The sequence below is a fragment of the Glycine soja genome, chromosome 14 (genome assembly GCF_004193775.1).
Source record: "Glycine soja cultivar W05 chromosome 14, ASM419377v2, whole genome shotgun sequence".
In the NCBI taxonomy this organism is placed as follows: Eukaryota; Viridiplantae; Streptophyta; class Magnoliopsida; order Fabales; family Fabaceae; genus Glycine; species Glycine soja.
The window spans coordinates 44,457,861-44,469,170 of NC_041015.1; the positions used below are offsets into that span (position 1 = coordinate 44,457,861).

The 11,310-nt window shown below is 30.5% G+C and overlaps 1 protein-coding gene across 1 annotated transcript; it reads left to right on the forward strand.

The window, feature by feature from the left end:
• The first annotated feature begins 942 nt into the window (after positions 1-942).
• On the forward strand, positions 943-5,342 carry LOC114384104 (vegetative cell wall protein gp1-like). The gene is made up of 2 exons (XM_028343774.1): positions 943-1,132; positions 4,996-5,342. Exons 1-2 carry the CDS (start codon positions 943-945, stop codon positions 5,340-5,342), a joined length of 537 nt encoding a protein of 178 aa, XP_028199575.1.
• The last annotated feature ends 5,968 nt before the right edge of the window (positions 5,343-11,310 follow it).

An 11,310-nucleotide genomic window follows, 5' to 3' on the forward strand; every position in this document is an offset into this window, starting at 1 on the left:
CTTCATGTTTAAATTTGAAAATAAAAATTTTTAGAAACACTAGTAATCGATTACAAGTATTATGTAATCGATTATACAAGTTTGAAATGATTTGAAAAAGTTTTATCACAAGTTGTGACTCTTGAAATTTGAAATCTAACGTTTTAAAACATTGGTAATCGATCACATGATTATGGTAATCGATTACAGTTTTGTAAATCAGTTTGAAAATAATGTTGGCTACTGGTAATCGATTACTGCCTTCTGGTAATCGAATACCAGAGAGTAAAACTCTTTGGTAAAATTTTTCTTTTGAAAAATTCTTTTGAACAAAATTGTGCTATTCAATAGTTTTGGAAAAACTCTTTTAATACTTATCTTGATTGAGTCTTCTCTTGATTCTTGAATCTTGAGTCTTGATTCTTTACTTGAATCTTGAATCTTGATCTTATTATTCTTGAATCTTGATCTTGATTCTTGAAACTTGTTTGACTCTTGATTCTTTGGAACTTGCTTGACTCTTGATTCTTTGGCATCATCAAAATAATCTTGGAAGACATTGCTTCCACATATTTGAGAAGAGAGAATAATACATATACATAAAATGAGTCTTACTCAGAAAAGCACACATAAAGACACATTCATTCTCCAGGCAAGACTTGATGATCATCACATTGAGACGATTAACATGACAAAACTCGATGCTTTCGAGGAATTGACTCATAAGTCAAGAAACTACTTGTGTAGGATCCGACTTCCTTATGAACCTAGGAGTAACTCGGAAAGGTTATGGGAGAGTACTTTTTCTTTGTCGTACTAGGTTTTTTTAGAAGAGGAGAAGGAGGAACAAAAGGACACGGGGCTATGACATGAACGATAATAGCCTCCAAGTCTAAGTCAATAACATTATAAGGAGGATTTTGCAAAGGCAAGTTAGCCTCATCCTTCTAAGGGTTGGGATGAATGCCAGATCAGTTAGGGCATAACCATCCCTCAACAGTGATGATGCCACCAACAGGGGTTGCAACGCTGCCATTAGGGCAAACCACACCACCAATAGTGAGTGTCACTGGCAGGGACACTGGAAAAATGATCATTGGCAATGTCGAAGCCATTAAGATGATGAGAAGGATCGTCGTTGGAACTTTCCCCCGTCAGAGCATTCAGAACCCCTACTGAAAAAAGACATAAGAAAAAAGGAAGGGCATGACGGTGTACCTAGACGGTGAGGAAAGAAGAAAAATGAAAGGACGCTAGAAAAAAGAGAGAATAAAAGACAACCTCTTTTTCGTAGAAGAAAACTCAAAAGTGAAATAAGGATGGAAAGCTTCTGAAGTCCAAAAGGATGCACCTATTTGGACTGTTAGATCCTATTTCAAACATACCAATCAAAAGTTGGGAAAAGGCATGAAAGGCATTTAATGTGTCTGAACAAATGTAACAGTTGACAAGATGTCACTTTGACTACTCCACCATTTAGACTCAACACTAACTAACAACTTATCTCCCTTTATAAATAAGCTAAGTATACTTGGCATAAGAGGAAATCCCTCTGAGACTTAACTACAACTAGACCGATGTGTACTACTTGGACCTGACTAAAAGAGTCAAGGTTAAGGACTTAAGATTAGTTCTTACAAAGCTCTAACAGTTGGCTTTAGAGCTTGGGGGCCATGTGTACTACTCGGACTCGGCAAGCCTCAGCACTCGGTGGCCGGTCGAGTAGTCTACTTGGATTCTAGAGAATCTGGTGGATCTAATTAAGGTAAGAGGAAAATTTTATCTTCTACTAGAAAGATAAAATAAAGATATCCCCAAATATCGGAAGTTATCTATTACTAGAGAAATGATAAGATATGATCATATTTTTTCCTGTTTACATTATCTTATAAGGAAAATTGAGATCTTATTATCCAATTTCACTTTTACAAAAGGAGATCATCAAGGTTTAGGTAAATCAACTTCATTAATTAATTCCAACCTATATTATAATATTTGCATACCTTTGTGCTGCTAACTTGAGCGTTGGAGTTTTCATAGGTACACCCTACCAACCATTCATGGAGGAGCTCACGGAGAAGCAACAACGTGAGGAGGTTATGGAAATTCATTAAGAACACCTTGTTTTATTTATAACTCAATAAATGCACCCACTTTTATAAGGAGTAAATGAGTCTATATCATTAATAGACCTCATAATTAGTTAGGGTAAAAAAAAATTTAGCAATAAAGTAGTCCTATGATTCTTATAATTAAGACAAAAAAATTATTGTCTCTTGTTTATTATAAATAGGACTAGAGATAGTATAAGAAACAATATTAGATACATTTCTCTTGTTTAAGAAACATATACTCATCTTCAAATATTTTTTTATACCCTTAATTTATTATGAAGCCACTCAATCATTTTATAAGTAAATGCATTCATTTATTGACCTATTAATATTTTAATGAAGTCACACTCATTAGTGAAAAATTATTTCTTGATCGAATTATAAGTGATGTTATTAGATATAATCGCTACTTAAACTATTTAGTTATGTGACATTAATAACTAAAACTAACTAAATTACTTTTATTGATTTTGATAAATTAGTTATTTGTTTAGTATATAGTTAGGTATCATATGAAAAAAGAAATAAATTAGTTGGATGAAAGAATTTTGCTTCATCTAAATATTTTCAAATATATATGTGCCTAATGTTATGTTTTCCCATTCTATAACTCGCAAGGGATGGAAGAATGACTAATCATACTTTGTGTTTTTAGTTGAACATTGTGTCAAAATTCAAATAATAATATAATTATATTATGAAGAAATTTACCTAGTTACTATAAATTAAAAAAGAACATATTTGTGTTGTACAACAACTATTATTAAATGGAAAAAAAAAATCTAACTTTGGTTAATTGCTAAGGTTGTGTGAAATTTACTTCCAAAGGAATCAATGAGTAGAACATTATGTCAATATTTTCTTATTTGTATACTTGACTTTTACATCCTTTCATTTCACAAACCAACTTTGCCACTAGGTTTTAAAAAAATAATCTTTTAACTATCTCAAACTATACCCACCTTTTATCTTTATTTATATATATTTTGATTTTTTTAACATTATTTTTCTTAACTGCATATCACTTTCAAACTATCATCTTTTATTTTTATTTCTAAACTGAATTTAAAAAAAATTAAAAGAAATTTTCAATTCTTAAAAGTAATCTTATATTTTCTTTTTTGAAAAGCTTAAAAACAATCTTATATAAAAATTTAAATTGTTTAATATATATTTGTAGGTTTATAAAAGAAATTTGTTTAAGTAACCAATCAGTAGCGCATGCAATTCATGATTTTCTTTTTTCAAATTTCTAGTGTATATTAATGCGTGTAAGTTAACTTATTCGATTAAAACTGTTGTAACTGTTCAACAATTAGTTTAGATACTAAAAGATAGAGTTTGAAACAACCCATAACTAGCTAGCTCATCAGAATTTAAATGGCAAATAATAACAAACAAACACTATAGCACTGCTTCCTTTTCCTTTAGTAAGGAATTTCGATCAGACTAATTGAGTGAAGATCGAAGAATATGATAGCAAAATTCTTCATTATTCTTTCTTCTCTGCTAGCATTGATCTCCAATTCAATGTCTCTAAGGACAATTGGTCCCCTCCGAGTTGCGCGTTCTTCACGGATATTTACAGATTGTAGCTTATTTTCAGAGGATACAGTGGATTGTGCACCATTTTTTTCGAATGAGGAATCACAACCAGATGAATTCTGTTGTTCTGCATTTGATTATGCTGCGTCAATGGATACTCAGTGCATCTGTGACATGATAGGGAACCACAATTCGGCCTTGTCTTTCAACAAAATATCAACTCTTTGCCGGGTAACACTCCCTTGTGATAGTAAGTTATTTCGTTCTCCTTTAAATTTATATGTTCATTCATATATATATATATATATAGACACACATATTTTATACATGTTGGATATTTATATACATAGTTTGATTCTAAGAACGTTTCTTCTTGTTCTTAATGCAGTAAAAATTAATAGTCCAGCATCATCCCCTGGTAAGTAAAAATAATTTTGTACATCGGCGTCAATTACATGAACGTCCCCAACTGGTTTTTGCTTTTGGTACAGTTTTAAAGTGTAATATGCAATGGCAAATGCCTTATGGTATAGTAATATTGCAGTTTTTGAAGTTTCTATTATTGCATCACGATTGCAATTACAATGAGCTGAATTTATCTCCGCTGAGAACTATGGCAGTTGGAGTGCATGTTTGAATACTAGTCATGTCCTTTTTAATCCATGTTAAAGAGAAGCTACTATTTGTAGATTTTTTGTATTTAGAACGTCAATCAAAATTTTCCATTAGAACTACAACATCAAAGCTTTTTAGGGTTTCCAAACTGTGTTGTCACTGCAATTATGGTCAGATTAGCTTCATTTATTTATAATTTTTCATTTCAAATTTACAATTGTGACCACTATTTAATTTCTCAATTGGAGTGACTATTTAAAATTTTCTAGTAAAGATATTCGTGATCTCATGCATCATGATTGGAACATCTTCTTCCAGCATATTTATAGAAAAAGAAATCAGTGCGTTGGTTGGCTTGCTAAACATGAAGCCACATCTAATGATAGTTTCAAGTTTTTGAGTGTTTGAACTTCCCCTCTTGCATCCGTGTGTTTGGTAGATGCTACGAGGGTCTTTAAGTTTTCTGTTTCTGTTTTGTTTCCTCCTTTCTTATGTATATATATAAAAAAAAAGTTGTTGGAGGGACTATAGTTTCAGCACTTCTAATTTTTTAAACTATAAGTTTTGAACTTTTTAAAGCCTTGCCCTAACAACTTCCATTCTATGTAAAATATCTTGGTGGTGCAATTAGAATCAAAATGTAACAATAATATCTCATTATGTCTAATTAGTTAGGAAGCTGTGTTTGTTATGAATTATTAGGCTAGTACCTTTATTTATTTATTTATTTGTCTTATTTCAGTTGATCCTCCTGTGCCACATGATCCAGTGTCTCCTGTTCCAAGCACTGCCCCAGAAAGTGAAAGCCCTGCACCAACCCCTTCAGTGCCAAGTCAAGAACCAGAAAGCCCTACATCAACTCCTTCTGTGGCACCAAGTCCAGAACCACAAAGCCCTACATCAACTCCTTCTGTGGCACCAAGTCCAGAATCACAAAGCCCAGCATCAACTCCTTCAGTACCCAGCCCAAAGGCACAACCAACAACAAGTCCAAAACCAAAACGTTCTTCAGCATCTCTTGCAGCACAGTCCCATTGTCTTTTGGTTCTTGTTCTTCTCGCTAGTATTTTGTTTGTTTATTTCTATTAGGAACCTTTTCTAGTAAACCGTTTATTTTAGTTTCTTATGCATGGCGTACTCAATAAGTTATTGTTAGGTGTTTATTTTAGTCTTAGGGTGATTAACCTTCGGGTATTGTGAATACTTTTCTCTTTAATAAATTATTGGTATTCTAGTGTGTAATATGTACAAAAATAAATATTCATTTTGTAAAATTAAAAAAATATATTTTTCTATATAAATTAACTTATAGTTAAAATTCATAATAAATAAATATTTTAAAACCTATAAAATACATTTTTAAATTTTTAATAAATAATTTATATTGTGATATAAGATTATTTTTAATTATTTATGTTTTAAAAAATATTGAAATTTAATTTATAAGTAAACATGAAAATGATAGTTTAGAAGCGAAAGCGGTTAAGAAATCAATTTTATGGATAAAGTATTAAAATTTTGATTAGTTTTTAACAAACATATATGGACAAAAATTATTAATTAAAAAAATCTGAGACTAACTGAATTTTTTTTAAAAAAAAATAGTATTAATCCGAAATAATATTTTAGGAATAAAGTATTAATAGATATATAAACCAATAAATTAGTTTATATATGATATGAAACACCATTAGTTTCATTTTATTTTTTATATACGATATTGTTGAAATTGAAAGTCATTGTACAAGTAAAGAAAATATATATGACTTGATGAAACTAGAACTTGATTACATGTTTATGTTTAAAATTTGGATGTGATGAAGCCAAAATTTCATCTTATATCAAGTCTCTTCCTATTTTTCTACACTTACAACTTCACCCTTCCATTATGTGTCAATGTAGAAATTTACAAGCATTAATATGCTTCAGTTGGTTGAGTAGAGTGATACTGTTGTGCAAAATCATTATTTCCTAATATCAAGATTGTTGTGCAAAATCATTTTGCAATGGCCAAATAGTTCTGAATAGCAATATTGTTTTGCAAAAACTTTTAATGCGCAAGATGATAATTTAACCTAGTGATTTTTGAAGTAATGATAAACTAACCTTATATAAGTCTAGCACTGTTTTGAATCAAGTACGGTTTATGACACATAGATGCACTATTTTTTCCCCATAAATCTACGAGGGATAAGAGAGAAAGTAAAAGAGAGAGAGGGGGGAGAGAGTGGGAGGAAAACAAGAGAGCCAAGAGGGATGCTTAAAGAGGGAAACAGAAGAATATCTTCATTTTTCTTCTTTAAATTCCTGAACAATTTTCGGGTAGAAGATCTATGGAATATATTCTAAAGATATAGTCGGGTTTGGGGAGTATATATTGAGAGTATGAGAGATAAGTGGGAAAATCGATTTGGCTTTGTACGGTTTATTGATGTCCAGAATGAGAAAGTGTTGGAAAGAAAATTTGATCAGATAATGATAAGGAATGGTAAGATGAACGTCAACATCCCAAAGTTTAGGAGAGATGAAAAGGGGTTACAAGAGGGTAAATGAAATGACCGAAGACGAAGTGGAGAACAAAAAGAAGAGGGGGAGAAAGGAAAGAATGAGGATGTTTAGTTGGCTAGGGGAAAAGGTAAAGTAGGGGAAGCCTCATATGCTTAGGCGGTACACAAACCAAAATATGCAAGAACAATGGTGTAGGCGAAGAAACAACGCAGCTATAATGACAGGGAGGATCTGATATGGAGGGGTTGAGTGATATGTGAGGAAGAAAAGAATTTGGAATGGTTAGAGAAAAGTTGGATTAAAGACATAATCTTTGGTGATGACAATGCTTCTGAAACATTAAGAAAGGTAGCTGATGGGCCTAAAAGAAATGTTATAACTTGGAAATGATACAATATAAACAAGTATTCCTTCTATACAAAAGCACAAGACGAGAAAAGTACAATGCAAAATACTGGGGCTAGTCTAAGGGTTGAATCTCAACACTTCACGAGTGTACATGATGAACATTTTCGTGTAGCTTTTATCCCTTACTTGGGTTTCATTGAAGAAATCTAGGAGCTTAATTATGTCAAATTCATTGTTTGTGTTTTCAAATGTAAGTCGATTGACAACAATATCGGTGTGCAGACCGATGATTTAGGGTTTATGTTAGTAGATCTTAAGAAACTCGCTTACCAGAGTGATCCTTTCATCATGGTAGAAAAAGTTAAATAAGTATTTTATGTTCAAGACCCTTGTGATGAAAGGTGGTTAGTGGTTCTACACGACAAAACAATTGGTGTTAATGTTGAAGATGATGATGATTCACTAATTGATACTTATGTTAGTCCTTTGTCCATACAAATCTCGCCTAACGTCAATGGAGAAGATGAAGTTAACGACGTGCATGCAAATTGTAATGATCATGATGAAGGATAATTAATAAACATTGTATAATGTAAATTATTTTATATTAACTTGCTTTCAGTCCATTCAGTTACAGAACATAATATAGTTTGTAGACATTGTTTCATTACTGCTGTTTTTTTCTTGGCAGGCTGATGGCTACACCACCCAGCTCCTCCCCTCTTCTTCTTCTTCTTCTTCTTCTTCTTCCTCCTCCTCCTCCTACTGCTACTACTATATCATGCACTGAATATCAACTATAATCTAAATTTCATAATGTATTTAATGTTATAGACAAAAAGGAAACACTGAGTACAGGTACTACGTCATGCACTGGATGTCAACTATAATCTTAGGAAGTTTCAAGAATAATTGGGAAGTGGTAATTGTTTAATTCAAACGTAATTCATTTTGTTATAATTGGTATTATATATTATTAACTTATGTTTTATTATATCATGCAATAGTTCAATGATGCTAGACCATTGGAACCAGAGAGAATGAAGGCGCTTTGTATCGAGTGGGCAACCTACTACTTAAAAGTTAAAAATGAAACAATTAGTGTTTAAGTAATTTTAGAATTATAGTTTAGTTAATTTACATTTTTGGGGTATAAATTTTATGTATGCTCATTAAATATTCTTTTAATTCATAGTACATATTCAATTTTTATGGAATTTTTGCTAAAAAAGTGTTTGAAAACAGACTGAAAATTATCTGGTGTGGATATGATTTTAAATTTGCAGGCTAATTTGGGGTAATTAAAAAAACAGACACCATTAAAAAAATTCAATAAACAACATCAGTTTTCAAATAAAACTGATGTTGATGTTTACTAACAACATCAGTTTTTACAAAAATCGATGTTAAGCTAGACTCACAACATAGATTTCTAAAAAGCCGATGTTATTGAACATCAACATCGGTTTTTTTGTTGTTGTGAAAAACCAATGTTGTTTAGCAGAACACAACATCAATTTTTACAAAAAACCAATGTTGGGGAGTACAAATCAACATCGGTTTTTTTTTCCTCTAAAAACTGATGTTGTAAGTATATATTAATATCAATTTTTGTAAAAACCGATGTTGTAGGTATAATTAAACATCAGTTTTGTTAAAAATCAATTTTGATTTGTACAAATTTTCCTTCTTTTTTTTGTTATTTCTTACTATACGGCATCTGTTTTTTAAAAAATCGATATTGTCATTTTTATGTTAACATCGGTTTTGGAAAACTGATGTTAACATTATTACTTTTAATGTCGGTACTTTTAACATCGGTTAATTTAATAATTGATGTTAAAATCTTATTTTCTAGTTGTATGATAAATCGTTAATTCGAATAGTTATGTTGTAGAAGAAGAAAAATTTTCACACACAAATATATATATTTGTGTGTGTTCTGATTTAAAACATTCTCTCTCTCTCTTTATATATATAGAGAGAGAGAATGTTTTAAATGAGAAAAATTTTAAATGAAAAATGAGAAGAATTAATTTTTACCATTAGATTATAATTAAAAGAATTAACAGATGAGATTAAAGAACTGATCTAACTTATTTAGATTAATTTAAAACATTTCTTTTGTCCAACTTATTTAAATAATTACTTTTTAGATTGATCACTTAAAGAACTGATCTAAAAAGTTAACTTAAATCGGTTAACAATCAATTTAAAAAATTTGACTATCAATGTCACTTGCATAGACATGAGTCATACAACCAATGTAAGCAATGCTCTCTCCGTTAGGTAAACATGATGTTTTAAAAATTGAAGTTTTAATCTCAACCATCAATTTTTTTAATTGTTATCTAATAGTTAAAATCAATTTTTCTCATTTCTCATTTTAAATATCTTCTCATTTGAAGCATCACATTATATGAAGAATGTATTAAATAATATTGAATTAATATAAATTTTATAAGCATGATCTATGTAAAAGCAAGTTTCAATTCAACGGTGAATTTTTATTGGAAAAGTTTGTTTTTGTTAATGGAGAAATTTGAACCCACAATTTCTCCCTTCACTCCTTTTATCTTCGCCATTAGGTCAAACTTATAATTTTGAATTTTGATATAAGAGTAATCAATTAAAAATGATTGAATAACATGGTGACTCGAAAAAAAAGTTATTAAATGATATACATAATAGTTTGTATAACTTACATTGGAATAATTTGACTTATCAAACACACTTATATATTTCAGTTAAATACATAATCCAAACCATTAATTTTAATAGTTTGATTAAGAGTTGGTTTTATATCTTTAAAGGCTTATTTTTGTTTTGGGATGAATACAATTTAATAAAATTGACTAATTTTTTAATAATTAAGTGTGAAATATTTTTTTATATAATAAGAACCGAAAGGAGTACATTTAGTTTATGTACTTACTGTGCCCACAAGAAGGCATCGTCTAGTGCGTGCAAGGAATCTCCGACATAAGGCTAGGGTGGATTTGGATCACTTGCTATCCACCAGCCTACCGGAATTCTGGCAGCATATAATCCATTACTGGCTATGAATTTGAAATCATTTTCCACAATAAAAGTACTCCAATTTTCCTATAAACACAAATGCACGACATATAAATCATTCATGATTTCATGTTACCACGTGCAAAATATATTTTAGGTTTATTTGTGTACAGAGATGATAACAAAGTTTGAATTAAGATGTTGTGCAAACTATTCAAATCCTCTACTGTTAGGCTGAATCTTAGTGAGTTTAGATTTTTAAGGTTTGATCGCATTATCATAATCTTGAAAAAATTAAATAGATAAAAACTAAAAAATGGCAATGCACTTCAAGAAAATCAAACCCACCTGCTAATTAATTCTGCAAGTCTCAGTTTGGAGTTTGGACCATCCATGGGAACGGGTAAATTAATGATGAAATTGACATATACAACAATTTAGACCGCAACCGTACATGTCTATATTATTTTCAAGACCGCACATAATCAAACCCACTTACTATTTTTTCTTAAATATTTCTTCTATTTATAGGTAAAGTTTCATGCAGATTTTATTGGATAATTCGCGCTTCTTCTCTACTCCTAGAGCAAGCATGAAATTTGATCATCTATTAGTAAAAAAAAATGTTTTAAAAACTGTCAAATATTAAATATATCACTATATTATATACCATTACTTATTTATTAATGAAAAATAATTTAATTCCTTAAAACTGGACCCACTTAATTATATGTACGTCAATGTAACAAAAAGTACTAAAAGCATTATTTTGTGTCTGTGTTAATTATATGCACAAACCCCCAGTGAAAGATTTAAAAGAATTAATTCAATTATATATACTCATAAGTAGACACGGTTTTGAAGCAATCATTTAACATTATAATAAAATCTAACAAAGCCTTGAAAATAAAAAATAAAAAGATGTATGCAGGAGTACGAGAATTAGGGCTTGTATACTACAAGGAAAATGACTTTTACCTACAGTCAAAATCTATCACTAGAAGTTCAAAATCCGTAGGTAGATGTATAAAGGACTTTGTCCTACAGACCTTTTTTGCGTCAACTTTGAGAGGTATACAGTAACAACTAATAGTCTGTCACTATAGGCTTTACCTATGGATATATTTTTACCTACAGTCAAATTTAACTATCACTATAGGTAGCACCTACTATTTCAAATGTG